Source organism: Aythya fuligula, chromosome 21 (genome assembly GCF_009819795.1).
Source record: "Aythya fuligula isolate bAytFul2 chromosome 21, bAytFul2.pri, whole genome shotgun sequence".
NCBI classification, from domain to species: Eukaryota; Metazoa; Chordata; class Aves; order Anseriformes; family Anatidae; genus Aythya; species Aythya fuligula.
In genome coordinates, this window is record NC_045579.1 from 6,201,684 (window position 1) to 6,220,152 (window position 18,469).

At 45.5% G+C, this 18,469-nt stretch overlaps 1 protein-coding gene across 7 annotated transcripts in view; it reads right to left on the reverse strand.

Annotated features, from left to right (window-relative positions):
- Positions 1-18,469, reverse strand: part of CAMTA1 (calmodulin binding transcription activator 1) — a 333,202-nt gene that overhangs the window by 19,386 nt on the left and 295,347 nt on the right. For 5 of the 7 annotated variants that reach the window (XM_032201387.1, XM_032201386.1, XM_032201385.1 and 2 more), the window contains 7 exons: positions 4,853-4,992; positions 4,412-4,608; positions 3,983-4,061; positions 2,849-3,164; positions 1,944-2,467; positions 749-936; positions 73-319 (listed from right to left, as the gene is read on the reverse strand). In XM_032201387.1, coding sequence (XP_032057278.1) covers positions 73-319; positions 749-936; positions 1,944-2,467; positions 2,849-3,164; positions 3,983-4,061; positions 4,412-4,608; positions 4,853-4,992 — 1,691 coding nt within the window. Of the gene's footprint in view, positions 1-72; positions 320-748; positions 937-1,943; positions 2,468-2,848; positions 3,165-3,982; positions 4,062-4,411; positions 4,609-4,852; positions 4,993-15,047; positions 15,128-15,163; positions 15,446-18,469 lie in introns of those variants that run through there. The other 2 variants (XM_032201390.1, XM_032201391.1) reach the window with 2 other exon arrangements.

Consider the following 18,469-nt stretch of genomic DNA (forward strand, 5'->3'; position numbering starts at 1 on the left):
CCACGTGTCCTTTTGTAACAAACTGTACTCTCACACCTAACGAGGAAGACATCGGATGTTTTGGCCACATACCTTATATTTCCTGAACACTGTCTGGACGAGTTTGGCAGCTTCATAGAGTTCTCTCTGCTCGTGATCAGACAAAGTTAACTGTGCAAACTCATTCTCTACCTTCTCGCTGGTGGATGCACTCAGAAATTCAGACCAGTCGGCTGCCGAGGGAAGGCTGGGTTTCTCAAAAGCTATTTCACTGATTGGCGAGCCTGCAGGGCTCAAGCTGGTGTTCGAAGAAGGGGTCAAGGGTTCACTATACAGACTTCTGAAATATCAATCACAGTAGGAATTATTGGCTCACAAAGCAGCTGAACTGGCATCACAGATAGGGAACGGAACATTTGTCTGTTTAAGGGAGAAGCCCAAGCTCCCTTCTCCCTCTCCAACCAACATTCCACATTCCTAAGGCTGACTGTGCTGTATTGCATAGGCTTGACATTGGAAGAGAAGTCACAAGTCAGACCTTATGGTACTGCAATTTTGTTGCACTTCCCCTCTTGCATGCACTCCCATTCTTCCATGAATTTGTAGCTGTGTTGGCAATGATACCTTTGTGCATGAGGGTGTGGCTGGGCTCGGAGCACCAGCACTGAGTGCCACTGAGAAACAGAATCTGCAGGCTAAAGAATCAGTGCATGCCACCCATTTTTCAGCCTGCCCAAAATCCCAGAGCAACTTCTCAACTCTTACTGACCTTATCTGTGCAGCACTCGGCAGATGATCAACATCAGCAAGGTAACTGGCCAGCCAGCTCATTGTGGTGCTCATGGCAGCACTCTCCGTTCTCTCTACCAGCGGCGACTCCATTGGCACAAAATTCTCCCGCTTGATCCTGTCAGGCGTAGCTTCAATAATGTGCTCTGCAAGTGTCATCATATTCACCTGAGGAGGGGGAAAGGAGAGCAATCTCTTACTGACTGGTAACAAGAGCCTTGTGTTTGCATGTTACAACCCAGCTTTGTATGTCAAAGACTGTTAATATATTTGTAAAAGGATTTCTTGTTCTCTTTTACTGCAGTGGCCAATCTGAGTTCAGGATGGACTTTTGCCTTTTTAACTTCCTCACTGCATATCTTAGCATTCTTTGTACTCTCCCCAAGTAGCCTGTCCCTTCTTCCAGACGGCATACTCTTTTTCTCCCAGAGTCTCAACAGAAGTTCCCGGTTCATCCACGCCAGTCTTCTTCTGCTCCAGCATGCCTTATGGGACTCAGGAACAGCCTGCTCCTTTAAAATTTCCATCTTGAGGAGCATCCAGGCTCCCTGGAACACTTTGCCTTTCAGGAGTGATTCTCAAAGGACCCCTGCAACAAGTGTCCTGAACAGGTCAAAGTTTGCCCTCCAGAAGTCCAAGACAGCAGTTTTGCTAGTTACCCTTCTGACATCACCAAGAATAGAGAACTCCACAATGTCATGGTCACTCTACCCAGGACAGCCCCCAACCTTCACAACACCCACCAGTACTTCTCTGTTAGTGAAGAGGAGGTCTAGTGGGGCAGCTCCCCTGGTAGGCTCTCGTAACAGCTGTGTCAGGAAGCTGTCTTCCACACACTCTAGAAACCTCCTGGACTGCTTCCTCTCTGCAGTTTCCAGCATACATCAGGGAAGTTGAAGTCTCCCATGAGAATGAGTGCTGGCAATTATGCAACTTCTGAGAGCAGCTCATAGAATGCCTCATCCATCTCTTCATCCTGATTAGGCGGTCTATAACAGACCCCCACCAAGATGTCACCCCTACAGGCCTTCCCTTAGCCTTGACAGAGCTAAAAGCTTCCACGAAAATTTCTCACAGTCACGCTCTTCTGCACAGCCAAGACATGTGGCTGAGCAGAAGAGGCTGACAGAGAGTTGTCTCACGCTGGACGATCTTGGTGCTATGATTATGTTTACCTGCAAGTCATCCATGTGGGGTAAGCAGTCCTCATCCCCTACATTGTCCCTATAAGACAAGAGTTCTGCATCCACCATTTCCCTGTCAGCCATCATCAGCACGTTCATCTGCTCTCGCTGGCGTAGCCGATGGGCTACAGTGTCCTTCCCCAGAGCAGTCCCCTTCTGGCTCCCTGTCACCTGCACCGCAGACACACCAATATAAATGTCTTTTGGGTTCCATTTGATGCCTGCTTGGCTGCCAGAGCCCCGGTACCCAGCAGCTTCTGGGATGTGCTGGGAGAGCTCCTGGCCATAGTCCCTTATCCCTTCACTGGGGCTGATTGTCTCAGTGGCGGATTGCTTGGAGCTGGAGTTCTGCTTTCTGACACTTGGCTGTTCCAGACTCAGTGCAGTGGAAAGCAGCTTCTCTTGCCGGGCTTGAAAATATTCAGGGCTCAGCTTATGCTTTTTGGGTGCAGGGTAATCTTTCTGAGTCTCACTACTGTAGTAACTGGAAGGTTCTGATCTTGGTCGTCTCAACTCTGGAAACAAACAGATCAATGGTCAAAATGAAGTATGCAACATGATTGCTGTAGGAGCTACAACAGCTTCTGCTGCAGAGCAGCAGGTGGAAATTCATGCCATGCTCTAGGACACTAAAATGCATGGGTGTCAAGTACATGCAAAGAAGTAACTGTCACCCAGGGAGGATATTACCTCAATTCTTCTTCAGATACACACATCTTTCTAAAGCAGACATTCCTGGTTCTTTTCCCAATACTTATGCAAGAGTATACAAAAAAAGCAGTTAAGCATGGCCAGCAGGGCTACAGGTGGCATTTGCCACCCAGGTGAGGTCTTTGCTCCATGATTTTACATGTCACATCTCATCAAAGCAGTGCATGCCATCAGGGTTGTCTTACCTGTGTTTGTACTAGAAATCACAGTGACTCCCTTCTGAGGCTCTTGAGAGGCAATAAGTTCACTGTGCCACTGGGACACCCAGCTCTCTGTGCTGGAGTCTGTGCTTGAGGGGCACTGAATTCTGGGGTTTTGCCCAAGCTGAGGTTGCTCATCACGCTGTAGCTGCTCCAAGCACTCTGCCAACTTTACATGGCCCCGAGACCGGGCAATTGCCAGTGGCAGTCTCCCAAGGGAATCAGGAATAGAGATGGCTCGGCGGTCCCACTTATACAGCACAACAGCTGCATCCATGTGGCCCAGGGCACATGCCCACATCTGAAAAAACAAACAAGCAAACAAAGAAGTGACCCATTGGTAGACCTCCCTTCTCTTTCTCTTTTTGTTAATGCAGTGGAGTTGTACCCTCAGCTCACAGAAAATTGACTGGTAAAACCACGCCATGTTTGAACACCACTAATGGGCTTTTATAAATGTCCTATATGAACAAAAGGCCATTACAGAGGAGTAGATGCATGATGCTCACTCCTTTGAGGGAGAAACCTATATCTGCCAAATTAAGCTGATAGTTTCTCATTTAGTAATGCATGTATTGGTTTTTAGCTGTCATACCCACTGGAACCACTGCAGAAACAGACCAGCTTCAAACAGAAATGAATCTCTGAGATCAGAAACATTCAGACAGAAGTAAAAGCTGGGAACAATAAAATCAAACGTACTGCTGTTGTAACCTGGCACTTCAGGTTCCACCTACTTTGGCTTTTTGCTTAAGCTCTCAGTCTCGATTCCAATGACCAAGATATTGTGACGTTTTTACAAGCTCTACAGTCAAAGAGGAAAATCTGAAAGAAGGCATGTAAAGGCCTTTCCCCAGAACAGCAGCAGAGACTAGATATTTGGTAAAACACAGACCAGAACCACCTGTCTGTCCTCACATTACTCAAAGATTTTTCTGTTTGGTCTCTCTCAACAAAATGCTAGAAAGCTAATAGTACCATGTCTTAACATTTACACAGCAAGGACACCCAGGAAACATCTACTTCTCAGAGTGTAAAATGCATCAGGAAAATAACACATCAGGAAGGACTCCAGAGGGCCCTCAGACTCTCCCAGAAGTTTCAGTTTCTGCTGCTTACCAGAGGAGTGCAGGAGAAATGATCCACATTCAACGGGTCAACTTCCAGCTCCAGATCAATGCTGTCTGCATGTTTGGTGCTAGAGAGGAAACAAAACAAATGATGCTCTGTAGACAAGTTAGAACCATTTCCTCAATCTATAGCTTCACTCAGTGCACCATACCACAAAAATGGCCACACACGTCCGTGACACACATATACTAGAGATGGTGCCCCCAACAGAGACTTTAAGAGCATGATACATCCAGTGACTGGATCTCATCTCTCTCAAGATACCGGGGACAAGAACAAGTTCAGGGACTTGGCTGTTTGTAAGGGACAAAAGGTGCAGTTTGTGAAGGGCAACTAGAAACCTGGAGCAAGCAGAGCTTACATATGCTTCTTCCATGTCTGTATTGACACCCAAGAGTCCAACAGGCTGGGTCTTACCGCCATTTGATGAGGGTCTGGATCAGTGTAGCATAGCCCTGGGCGGCAGCTAGGTGGAGCAGTGTCATTCCTCGGAAAGTCTTTGAATGGATCAAGTGTTTGGACTTTGCCCAGCAAGCACGACTCATCATCTTCTCGCACACCACCACCACGCGGCTCTCAAAGCAGCTGCCCAAGGTCCCAGTCCCAGAAACGCACTGAAACACCACACACAACCCACTTTAACCACTGACGGGAGTTGCAACCTGCCCTAAGCAGGCAACCTTTTACTTTCAGAAGTACGTGACAGCGGCAAATGCAACTTAAAGTCACCTACTGTTAAAGATGCCCACAAAGAAGACCTGTTGCTTAAGAAAAGCTATAATCCTTTCCAACCCCCATCAAATACAAATGCTGGTAGGAAAGAATAAAGCTGCTGTGACTACACAGCAGCGTCTGTACCTGCACCTGTGTTCCTCCATTCCCGCTCCCATTGCTCCCGCCTCCTACTCCTTGTTTGTGCTGCTGGGAGCCTGTCATTTCAGCCATTCTCCTCTCCATCTGCTCGAGGCGCTCCAGTATTGACATCCTGAACTGATTATCTAGGTTGAAGAAAGGCAGAATGAGGGTATTTCCACAGAAAGAAAGATTAGTTTTTGGCAGCCTACTGCAGAGAGTCACAAGCAACAGTCTTGAACATCATGAAGGAGATTTGCTCCGCTTGACAATGCACAGGGACGCCTGCCCTGCAGTATCCACCTCTTTAAGTTCCTGTGGCTGCCTTTTTACTGCAATTCTAGAGAACCTCCTTAAAGGTAATAGAAGGAAAAACACAAAAAATGGGCAGAAGAGGGGTCCCTTTCTTTGTGATTCTAGCTGCATCCATACAATAAAAGATTGGGGTAATGCAACTTCTTTGAAAACACACGTAAACCCTGAGCAAATACAATTGTTCAGACAGTGTTTCAGTAGAATTGTATTGAAATACTCTCAGTTTTACAGACAATCACCCTGCTTTCACTGGAGCACTGAATTCATCTTGGCTTGCCTCCTGAAATCATGCAGTAATGGTGCCTAGAGGAAAAAGACTGCTTTGCTTCCTTCTGTGCTTAGAACAAGGAGCCATTAAGAAGATACTCATTCCTTGCCTGAGTGACTCCCTTTCTTGGAAAACAGCTTCAGCCAAGCACCTGAAATAGGACTATCAGAAATCACAGAGTATGGGCACTGATAATCCAGGAGTATCCTTTTGAAAAGCAGAGCCCCGTGGTCTCTGCAGAAGTCTAAACACTGTATTCGTGTTTTTTTTTTTTGTTGTTGTGTTTTCTCCTTGCATTGTAACCTAGCACTATGATACAGATACTATGGCTTGAAAATTAGAGGAGGGACATTTAGACTGGTTAATAGGACATTGCTAAACCTGAGACTGTAGAGGTTAATTCAACAGATACTGTTGTGTTTAAGTCCAGTCAGTGCAACTTGAGTGGCTGCAAACCCAGAGGGCTCCTTCTGTCTAATGACCCATAGGGGAGATACTTCACATGGCTTGTGCGAGCGCACCTGCTGGGTAGGACAATCTTGTGGATAGGAAGTATTTCAGGAATGTTTTTTATCATGCTAACAGCATATATAACAAATTTCTGGGAAAAAATAACTCCCGTCCTGTTTGATTTCATGTACCCGTGGACATGATGAGGTGGTTCAGAGCAGTGAAACCCAGAATAAAGCCTACTAATAGTAATGGAAATCCGTGCATGAAAATTAACAAGCTCTGATCAGGTTTTAAAAGAGAAACTCTTTTCCAATTGGCCTTGTCACACACAGAGTCCTTAGCAGCATACTGCAGGAGTAATTGCTCCTCAAAAGTTTGTTAATAGCTTCCAATAGTGCTGTAGTGCAAGTGTGTTGGCTGTGTTTCAAAGCTATCATAAAGTTAACTGAAGTCCACACCAGCACAACTCTCTCATGCTAGATCTACATTTAGCCTCTGTTTGAACCAAGAGTCAGGCATCAATTAACCTGAAGGAATTAAATGAAGCAAGGTTTTTCCTTACCTAGCCCCTTACCTAGCCATTTGTCTGAGTCCTAGCCATTTGTCTGCTCCATGTCACCTGCTGACTTTCCAGCCATTAGTCAAAACAATGAAACAAACAGATGAACAAAACATCCAGCATACTACATCCTGCAAGGCACAACTCTTACTAGAGGATAACAGAAATATGAATCTCTTTGCTGTACTGCACCAGAGATCACATTGCAAACCATTAAGGCACATCTCAGAAACTGGCTTAAACTCATCCCTCATTCCCTAACACAATGTTGTGGCTTGGCAGCAGACACGAACTCAGCTCTCCTCTGGCCAGCTCCAACAAATTGTAACTCAGCATCTTTGAGGCTCTGCTTGAGCAGGGGGCTCGGACCAGATGACCTCCAGAGGTCCTGTCCAACCTCAACCACTCTGATTCTGTGATCCCACCCCGGTTGCTCAAGAGCCAGGAACACAGCAGTATGGCTGGCACCCCACTTCTAACCTCATTTTAGAGGTGAGCTCACTATGGTCTTCCCTCACCTAGCTGAAAACATTATTATTTAATATTAGTGCCTTATTAATAATTTATTCGTTCTGTTAATTGCAAAGCCTCTGGGAAAATGGCTGGCAGCTCTCTAAGGAAATATTCATAATGCAGATGCAGTCTTAAGGCCTTGCCTCTGAACTGCGGCTGGCACACAGCAGCGAGCAAGTCGTGTTTTCTCACAAGCCTTTGTTCTGGCAGTGCTGCAGTGTGCTGCAGTGCAGTCCACATCCCTGTCTCCTCCTTCCCCATTGCCATGCAGAACACGTATGCTGCAGAGACTGACAGTGACCTGGCATTGCCGCGCCATCGCCTCTCACCGCAGGCCTGTGTCAAACAGAGCCGTGGTAACTCAAGCACCAGGGAAAGCAGCCGTGTCTGCCACTGAGGTTAACAGAGCGGTATTGAATGTACAAAACATACATTCAATTGTACACAGCTATCTGAGTTGCCAGCACTTGCATTTTATTAGAGTTAAGAGGAGCAACAAACCCCAGCTATCACATCTGGGCTTCCAACCTCATACTACTCCAGCGAGATACAAAAGTAAACTCTGCAGATTCTTTTTTTTTTTTTTTAAGCTCCAAACATTGTGGAACAGAACTGGGGGACCCCATGCTAGTCTCCATTTTCCAGGCTCTTCTATAAAGATGTAGCCCTGCGGTCTCTAATGACTGAAGCCTCAATTTTTCCTGACACAGCAACTGATAGCAGTGAACGCTTCCTGGCACTTTTTGTCAGAGGACTGAATTTACTGAAGGGATGTCTGTCACTGCCACTGCTCTCAGACAGGCACACTGAAACAAAGAAAGAAGGGAACTTTTCTCAGGAGCCAGAATTTGAAACTGAACATCCCCACGTAGTCCTTTTTGGACACCTGGACAATGCTCCCAGGAGGTGTTTAGGACAGGACTACCTGATTTTAGGTGGCAAAAGGCATCTATTTGACTTAACAGGAATCTGAAGGAGAAATATAAAAAATTAATTCAAGTCTTAAACCTGTAACCTTCAGTAATGCACCAAGACAGCTGTGTTTTTAACAGATGGTTGTAACTGCTCTGTCTAAAGGCAGATCAGAAATATGCTGCTGTTAATAAAATAGCAAGTGGAATTAAAGATTCTGGAGCTCCGACACAGACTGAAGGAAGCCCTGTCCCAGTATGGCAGGAACTGTTACTATTTACCCAGCAGCAGCACTGTAGGATTAGAAAGCTCCAGGAAGCAAACATGGAAGTAGGATGGTAATGCACAGGAAGTGTCTCTAATCTGTCTCTAAGCTGCCCATTTTCCAGGTTATTTAATGTGCTACCTAAGCAATTAGATCAAATTCAAAACCGATGGCAATTTCAGAATTCTTCTCCTACAGACTTTCCATACACTAAACCATTGCCTTCAAAAATGACTGTCACATGAAGTGCACATGCTGTTCTGGTCTTGTGGGGACTAAAAAAAAAAAGTCAGGGCAGGAGAGAACAGTAAAAGGGAAGACAGCAACGAGCTATGCTGCAAGAGTTGGCACGTTCTTAACCTAACCAAGACACCTAATCACAGGATAACAGCCAAAGGGAAGGGCACCTCCACCTGAAGTTTCCTCTGGACTCAACAACGAGATGAAAGGCTGCTCTTCTTCCACATCGAAGTCTGGACATACCTCAGACTCGAGGCACTTGGACCACAGTCACAGTTTGCACACTGCTAAGAATCCAACAGGTGCCTCCTCTGGACCACAGAGAGAACACCACACCTCACCGTTTCTGTGAAAGACTCAAGTCACTCAGCATTGTAAACAGCACATTCCCCTCCTCATTTGGAGCAGACTACGGAACCTGCTTGCTTCCAATCATGGCTCCCGAAAGTAAACCACATACAAACATCGGCTCCCACACGCTTCTTTCTTGGTGCATTCTTGCAGCATCTCTCAGGATCCTTTTAAAAACAAACAGTTTATAGGTGGATGAACTTCCAGGCTTTTTTTCTTCTTCTTCAGAAAAAAGCTGCACTAGTCCTATCATTTCAAAATTCAGTTACAATGAATAAAGATGATCGTGTACCTTGACAACTCAGATTTTGCTGGGGCCTAATTTAAAGGGTAAGTCTTTGCGTGACCTCTTAAGATTCACTATTCTGTAAGTCCCAGGTTTGTCAGCTTGAATCAAAACATTATCGCTTCTGTAGCCTCAGTAACAGGGCTTGGTCAGCTTGACCTGAGAACGTTGAATATGCAAGTACAATTTATGTTACAGAGACTGGCATGAAAATACCATCTTCTGTTTATATAGTCCTGGGTTTAAATGGCTCAAACAACATCAGCTTTATGTAACCCTTGAGTCTTATGCAATACCTTTAAAACTGATATATCTGTATGCATGTTAACAGTCTATACAGGAAGATGACTGCTACAGCTAGGTAATACAAAGAAATTGAACAGAAAGAAAACCTCTCACATTTTGAGAAGCAGTTTTTTTCTTTTTTTTTTTTTTTTTTTTTTTTCCCTCCTGGAAACTCTGTTCAGAACATAACTGGGGTCTGAAACACGATCGTGTAGCTCAACAAAAGAAAGATGCCACAACACATTGTTTAAGCAAAATGCAGTGCTTGGACTCGAAAGAGGCACTGCTCAAGAAAACATGACAAAACCTGACCCAGTCCCGCTGACTCTCTGACCGTGATTTTCCTATAAAAAATGTAATTGCCAAAAAAGCATTATCAACAAAACCCAAGCAACAAAATCAGGATAAAAATGAAGTACAAATGAAAAGGTAAAAAAAAAAGCAGTAATTTGCTTTGCCTTTATCAATAACTGCTTTACCTTGCAATAATTAAGAGGTGGGTTATAAGAGCTACAGGGCTGAACATTACAAGTATTGCTCTGACATCCAAGACCATTTATCCCTTATTATTTCTTATTTTGCTAGTCAAAGTCTTTATTGTTTTGCCCACTTCAGGGGACTGCATAGAACCACCTATTTAGAATGCAATGACGTTATATGACCACACTTTATACGTTCTTATCTTTTATATTAAACAGAAGATCTCATGACAAGTATCTACCTCACAGTGCACTGAAGACAAATGCTCAATAGCCTATAAATCAAGTTGTCAAAATAAGCTTCTCTCATGCTATAATAGTCAGGAAATCTAAACTGCCCCAGCCCAGCAGACTTCTTGCACTGGAAGCACCCTAACTTTTTCCAAATGCAGCAAAGATGAGAGTGAACACAGACATGTCCACCTATTTAAGGGTTTATCCAAGGACTCTGCTTTTGAATATCACATTTCAGAATCTTTTGTAAGTAAAAAATGAGTTTGTCACATTACATATGAACTGAAGAGATGTTATAACATTTAAGGAGTAACAAACAGTTGACATATTTACCAATGCTCTGCCCTCCAACAGGTGATGCTCAAAAAAATCCAAAGAACTCCTAATGCTGTCTCCAGGCTTTCCTGCTGGTAACACCTGTGTTGCTCAAGGTCTCCCTTGTCACATGTACTCTGACCTCTTTGAACACTCTTTAAAACCTGGGGCAGCATATAAAGTACTGAAAAACCTTTTGCCAATGTAGCATGATTTGAAGACTAAACTTCATGGACTTTGTAGGTTTCTAAAGCCCTTCTTCAAGGCTGCCTCTAATGAAGCTGATGAAAATGATTGCATTTATGTAACTGAGACACCTCGTAACTTACAGAAAACATTTTGAACTTTACATGTTTTCTGGAAATTATTATTCTTCAAATTTATCCATAAAATGTTAACATCAAGATTACTTCTCACTATTATTCCTTAACATAACTGGAGGAGGTGGTGACTTTAGCCACTAAGGGCCTATTTTGTGAACAGACTGAGCCCAAGCAAGGTAGCACAGCCAAGTCTCACAGAGTTTTTCCAACAGAAGTTGCCTGGATCTGATGGGAGCTCTGAAACTTTTGGGATATGAAGGATCCCAAAAGTTGATGCAGTATGCGTTGACCCATTTTTGTTTCAGCCCTCTCACTCCACAACTCCTGTGAAACTGCAAGCTCCTAGAAATACTCCTGGATCACAGACTAATTTAGTGTATCTGTTCTATCAAGCCACAAAGCCATTTTCACTTCTGGCATCCTCAGTCCTTCATAGTACAGTGAGAAGCTACCCCATGAACTCAAAAACAAGCTTGGGAAATACAGCAAAGTCTTCACAGTGATGTTTTCTGGCAGGGTCTGGCCCTCCTCAGACAACCAGTTGCTTCAGTGTCACATCAGGGCTGGGCTGCTCCATAGTGCCAGCAGCCTGACCGGAGCCTGGCTTGTCCAGCTGGGAGGGACGGAAGGAGCTACTTGGCCAGATTTTGATGTGTACTGTGAAACTGGTTTGAATCTAGAAAAAAATAAATCTCCTTCTCATTTCCCTAAAATAGACATAATTTGTAACCAGAACAAGCTTCTTAATTTGTACTCAGAGGGAGCCTACTACTGATAGCAAGTTACGCACACATATTTCTATAGATGCAAAATTAATCTGGTAAAGTCTTTTAAGGATGACTGATTACTCACATCAGTCAGCATTTTACAGAGCTACGGAGTGTATACTTCCACAGTTAAGACCAAAGAACCTGGATATAGTTTCATGTTACAGTCTCTTTTGGCAGGATTGGTTTAAGCTGGCATTTCTTCAGTCCAGATCACTTCACTGATGAACTTAAAGCAGACCTGGAAAAACAGCTCTGAGCCACTACAGCAGATGCAGTAAATGGGAAGTGCAATGAGCAGGAGCAGAGGAGTTAATCCGGTTTAACTCCCTGAGAGAGGTGCCCGGGAGTCGTGCCTCTGTTTTCTCCCGTAGCATCCTCCAATAGAACAGAACTTCCTCAGTACAAACCTAAATAGATGTTGGCCATTCATGCCACACAAGTCTTTTTTTACCTGATACTGCAAAAGTACCTGCTTTGTAAAACTTCCAGTGCCTGCTCAGATTGGGACAGCCCCTGACTACATGTACTCTACATTAAAGAGCAGCAGTTTCAAACATTTTCTTCAAAGTTGTTTTTCTTTTTTTTTTCCCCCCATGTGAATAGGTCACAGGGTTGCTACTGAGAATGGGCTTGACCATGCATGAAGTGGGACAACTTCCCTGCAGGTCTACCAAAACACTCTCTATTGCCCTTGTCATTCAGCTGTGTTGTCCCATCAGTAGGTGTCAAGACGCTCAAGACAGAGTCCTCACCCTAAATGGTACAGAAAAAACACAAAGCAAATTTGGGGTAAACACCTGTGATGCAGAAAATACTTAAAAATGAAACACTTCACCCAGCCCGTGATAGCATAAACCTCTACACGGTCCTCCACATCTTCTAACCCAATGACTTGTTTCAAAGACACTATTATCCAAAGACACTGAAAGATTTCACACCCGGGTTCTCTCTTTTTGAGCTACACAAGGTGGCAAGAAACAATAGTGCCTTGTCTGGTGGGCACCAGCTCAAACCATTGCCTTTAGCTCTAAAAGATTACCAGAGTTGCTCTTCTAATCTCTGCATGCTGCTTTACTGGGCAAGTGAAGAACCCAAACGATCACTTTCTTGCTTTTGCTGCTCTAGAATCAACAAGCAAGAAATTTTGTCTGTACCACTCACAACATGGGAGCAAAGCCAAAACTATTACATAGGAAATTCTGCTTTTCACTGGCAAAACAAACAGCAAACCTTAGCGGTGAGTATGTCTCACACAGACACTTAGAGGCCTTTTTATTTTTCCCCCGTTCTACATAAACTAAATGTTTGATGATATTTGAGTAACAATATTTGAGTCTAAGGACCAAATGAAGAAGGTGCATGATCTTTCCTGCTTATTCTACCAGAGCACTCTCTGCCCAAGTTAGTCATTTCCCCACAGTCTTCTAACCACTAAATTAACGGTGTTTTGTTAGATCTGGATATGCATGTTCTGAAGCACCACATTTAAATGCTCAGGAGGGAAGAATCCACTCCAAGAGCACTGGCTTCCCAGCACATGCAGTTTCTTTAACAGCAGTTTCTGCGTTACAACATCTTTGGCATGAACACACACAGACTGAATTTAACAAGTGCAGTAGCTGAGCACTGTAAGAAAGCTTGCAGCACAACGACATTTTTCTATTTTCCACAGCGAGGCAGATGCACCATATTCTTTCAACCAGTGCAAGCTGTGGGTGGTGACTGAAGCAGCCTAAGGGCACTTTATTACTCTGAGTGCCAGTGATCTTCTGTTTTACAAATCATTTGTCATTTGCATATACAACTTGCTCAGCTCTTCTATACAGCAAAAACGCTGAACGTATCGCCATGTCAATTTGATTTGGTTTATTACTGAGGAGCCACCACTGCAGAAACAGATTTTTCTGAAATTAAACTTCCATAGCACCCTTGATATATCTTACGAAAAGGTCTGTACAACAACACAAGATTACAGGACATGGTCTCTACCACCAATAAAAGCCCTTAAGTTTTTACTGAATATTCTAAGACATACGCATCTCTCTGCTTCCAGGCAGTGAGAAATGCCACAGATACGGAGGCATGAGACGAGGAAAACACTGTCATTCCACTGAGCCTAAGTGACAGCTAAAATAGGTCTATGCTTTCACATAATAAATAAATAGTACCAGGCATGAGCTCCTGCTATAATCAAAATAATAGCATAAATCCTGCTATAAAGCAATAATCAAGACCCGCACATACAGCCATTGCCATTGATTTTAAGCCGTTAACCCACTTTAGCAGTGTTAAGATTTCTCATCAGTAACACTTTTTTCACAATTTTTCCGGTACTGTTCATCCCACACCATCTGGGACCACGTTGTTCCTCTCCACTATCCAATGTTACCTCAAAAGACTGTACTTCCCCCCACTTTTCTTTACCATGCCATTACTACAGAAGAGGAGAAAGGAGGTGGAATGAGCTGACTTTTTCCTCAAGTGGCTATCTCTATACTTAACCTTTATAAAGTACTACTTTCTTTTTTTTCTTCCAGACTTCTCCTCCCCTGAGCTAAGGGATGGGGAGATTTTTCACACTGTCCAGGAAAAGCAAACCAGGGAAGGTTTTAGAGAAGCCAGGTAGACTTGAGATGTCACTTTTCTTGCTATTCAGTAATTTGTATCAAAGCAGTTGGCTGCCTAAGGTCACTTTGTGTATCTCTGGTCAGAAACTTGCTGTGCTTTCCTACAGGTGCCAGCACTATGAAAGATGTGCTTTTTGATGCATGCAAAGAGCAACAGCTTAGGACGTTGTGCACTGCTCACGGAGACTTTCTCCTCCACGAGAAACATGCTAAAGGAGCTGTCAGCAGGAGAAGAGGACCTCATGGTGCACTGTCTGTACTGCTACAGTACTGGAAGTATGGTAAAAACTTGGACACAACTTTTCTCTCTCATATAAATTGCAAATTCAAGAGACAAAATATTCACCCAGAAGTCTGCAAAACGATGAACAGAATGATATGAAACGGCTTCTATTTGCTGCAAAGTTGGATAAACATGAACTACTGCAAGATACAAACTCTGAAACATTAGAATAGATCAGCAAAAAGAGACTTCAGATGTCCTTCAACGGAAGCTTTCAAAAAGTCATTTATTCCATCTCTCAACTGGGAGTGGCCTACCTGGACTTAATTCCCCCTCCTAGTCCTACTCTTTTTGATGAAGCGCCCTGCAAAACAAGTCTTGCAATAACCTGGCACAGCGCGGGCGTGTGTCTTCAGTATCCTTAAATTCCTGGGGAGGGTTTGGGCTATTTACTTCACCGTACCCACTCAGATAGGAAACTGTGAGCTGGAGGTGTTACAATGTTCTTCTGCACGTGTGATGCTACAGTTAAAACATAATTACAATTTTCAGCTTATGCTGTAACATCACCCTGGAAGGGCCAGGGACCACCACAGGAGGGGAAGTCAGGGCAAACACAACCACAACTCGCCACTGTGGACACAGGGGAGGGAGAGGAAGGCTCAGCAAGCTTCAGAAGGCATGCACTCACGTCCTAAGTACAGCAGTGAAAGCCATCACATGAGCACGCAGACTTAACCCCAAACAAACACCGTACGATGTACCCCACCCGGTAATACTCACTGAAAACAATGCTTCGTCATGTCCGCGCATCCACCTGCAAAAGGCGGAGGGTACCGGACCCCTCCGGTACGGCTAGGGGAACAAACCGGCAGCACACCGAGAGTCAGAGGACTGACCTGAGAGGCTACAAAGGCAGCGGAGGCTCCAGCCAGCACCCGGCGGACACGGCAGGCTGTCCCCGGGCCGCGCTCGGGCTCTTTCGCATGCTCGCAGCCAGCGGCAGCGCCGCCGGGACTCGGCCGTGCCCTGTCCGCACCCCCGCCGGGTCTAGCGCTCAGCGGCGACTTTCCACAACGAGAGGAGACGGCGCCGGGAGCCGGGGCGTGCCTGCCCGGCGGCACGGGGCATGGCACCGCGCGGAGCCGGCCCAGCATCGGCACCGAGCGCGCAGACGGAGGCGGGCGGCGCCTGGCGGCCGAGGAGCTCTCGCGTCTCGTCCGCGCGCGGGCGAACGCCCCCCGAGCCCCGCCGACACCGCCGGGCTCGGTGCGGGGGCCCGGGGGCTCCGACAGACGGCGGAGCCTCGGCGCTCGGTCGCCGGCGCCCGCCCTCAGCCCTCAGCCCACGCCGGGGCCGCCCGGCGCCGCCATAGCGGGATACGAGCCCCGGCCGCCGGCTACGGGCCCGCGCCGCGCTCGGCGGCGGCGGCGGCCCGGGGCTGCGGCGGGAGGCGGCTGCGGCCGCCGCCTTCCATTGTCTGTGGCGGCGCGGCCCGGCCCGGCACGGCCCCGCCCGCGCGGTGACGTCACCGCCGCCACAGCCCCGCGGGGCCCGGCGGGCTCCGGGCTGCGCCTCTGCGGCGGGCGCGGCCGCCTCAGGCAGAGAGAGGCCGGGAGACGGAGACAGACAGACGGACACACCGACACACCGAGAGTCCAGATGGAGAGAGGAGCGATAAACAGAGTGCTACTGCTCGTGGACACCTGCTTGTCTTCCGCTGATAGATTCTTGTGGCTCTGAAACTCCATTTTTAAGGAAAATATACCCATACCCATACGTTTGGAACCCATACGTTTGGAACCCATACCAAATGTGTCGTTCCTACAAGCCTGTGTTACCCGAATCTCAAAACTTCTACGTGCTCTAGAAACACACATCAGGTGCTGGTAAACAAACATCATCCTTTGTGGATTTTGACTTTGAACATCTACGATCATTCACACCTAGCACTGCATGACAGGAATCACACACCCGTCAGACTGACATGTCACAGGTAGCACGGCACTGTGCACTGTCACTGTGCACTGTCACGGGTAACTTCAATGCACGTGGCCTGTCCTATCCCAGCTACCTCCTGCATGCAGCACCCAGAGTTTAGGGGCCACAGGTATGGCCGTGTCACCCTAGCACCAGCAAGCCACCAAACTTTTTCCTACATCTTCCACCTGGGAACGGCAGTCAAACCTTAAACTGAGAATGCAGAATTAGCTAAAAGGTTGGAAGGCTGCCTATTGTGCTCTTTTGTGTCAGTACCAGCTAGATTCAGTACCAGTCATATCCTTGTCCATCCTACACACACCTGAACCATCAGCTCACATGACCCCTGCCCAAAATTTTTAATTCTCTTTGAGCTCCCTATGGCAGCACTTACTCCTCCACAGCCTCTTTTCTGCAGGTGCATAGATGTAACGCCAAGGAGCACTCCCTGGAATGCCTGATCACATCCCATGCTAAGGAAACATGATCTATACAGACACTTTTAGAAAGGAGCAAAGGCTTCAGTGGAAGGCAAACACACATGCTTTCCACTGAAAATCTGTACTAAAAAGCCTGTTTAATTTGCTATTTATCTGTCAGTAGAAGATCTCTTTCCTTCAGTTCAGAAGGGGTCTTGTTTGCTTTTCATTTTTCTTGAGAGAACTTCTTTACAGAGAGTGAATGAAAAGTGAGGTCAAATGCCTACAGAACTACATGATGGCCTTTGAGCTGACAGCAGCATCTGAAAACTGCCTGTTTTATAGAGAAAAAAAAAAAAAAAAAAAGAAGAGGCTGCCAAGTTTATCAAAGGAGACAAAGGCAATAAGGGAGTGCATCCCTTATGAGAAGAAAAAAGGCTTTCTTTAAAAGGAAAGCCCCCTAATGAGCTAGAAAAAAAATGCAAGAACATTAGCAGCTAGTGTGCACTGCCCATTAGTAAAAGATCTAATTTATCCATGGGTTAAAATAAGAAAAAAAATAAGAATAAAAAAGGAGTGGTTATGTATAGTTCAGAAAAAGGAGACACTATCCTTTTTAGTGCAGCATACACTGAAAAAGGAAGAAGTCCTTCAGAGGATGGCCACTCAACATGTTGCCCCTCAGAACTCCTTCTCTGCACATTCCCTCACTTGGCTTGATAAAGACCTAGGAAACAGAGGTATAGAAGACCATGGTCTCACATTTAGCAGGCATTTGCAATGCTATTCCCTGATCCCAATGAACAATACTTGCTCTGTGCTCCAAAAGGTGGGATTTATCCTCACCCTAAGGTCACTTCTTCCAAGAGTAGCAACCACTTTAAATCAAGAAATAATTTAATGACACACTTTCCTCTGGGAAGCACAATTGTCATGATTTCACTTAAAATGTGTTTTTGTTCATCATATCTCTCCCAGATTCTGGGCTCTACAGGCACTGGTTCAGCACTCCCTCAATAATCATAAGAATTACTTGCCTTTAAAAAATCTTAAACCAGATGTAAGCTGTAAGCACTTATGAGAAGGAAGTGCTATATATCATACCACTCCTGCTCTCTACCAGTGCAGTAGCCTAGTGGAAACAGATCCTGCCAAAACACTGCACAAATGCAGGGATCTATTGCCATTACTCTGCGACAGGAGGAGCACCAATGTGACCCAGGCGAGCTGCATCTACTCAGCATGCACAAAAGTTCATGCTCACAGTTTCCTGCTGGTCATGGGGGAACTCTTTTTTGCACGCTCAGGTTCAGATGCTTCTTTGCTAACCCATCTTTGCTGAAACCTGCAAAATTCTACAAAGGTGTGATTCCAAGTGTGCCTAATATCTTACCAGTCATACCCAACAGCAGCAATTTTATGTATATATATATTTATTGGCTTTATTTACAGCATATGGTTTGATGATCAAGATACCATGTTTTTATGTCTGGAGCTGTGCTACAGCCTGTTTAGCACAGCCTGTTACTATAACGGCATATAACTATACCAGTCCAATAACTGGGTAGTAAATTCTCAACAAGAGCTTGCAGAGAAATTGAAGCCACTATGCTCTGAGACTTGCTTCCTGAAGAAAAGAAGTGAAGCTAGTCTGGAGAACAAGTCTTATGAGGAGCGGCTGAGGGAGCTGGGTTTGTTCAGCCTGGAGAAAAGGAGGCTCAGGGGTGACCTTATTGCTCTCTACAGGTACCTTAAAGGAAGCTGTAGCGAGGTGGGGGTTGGTCTGTTCTCCCATGTGCCTGGTGA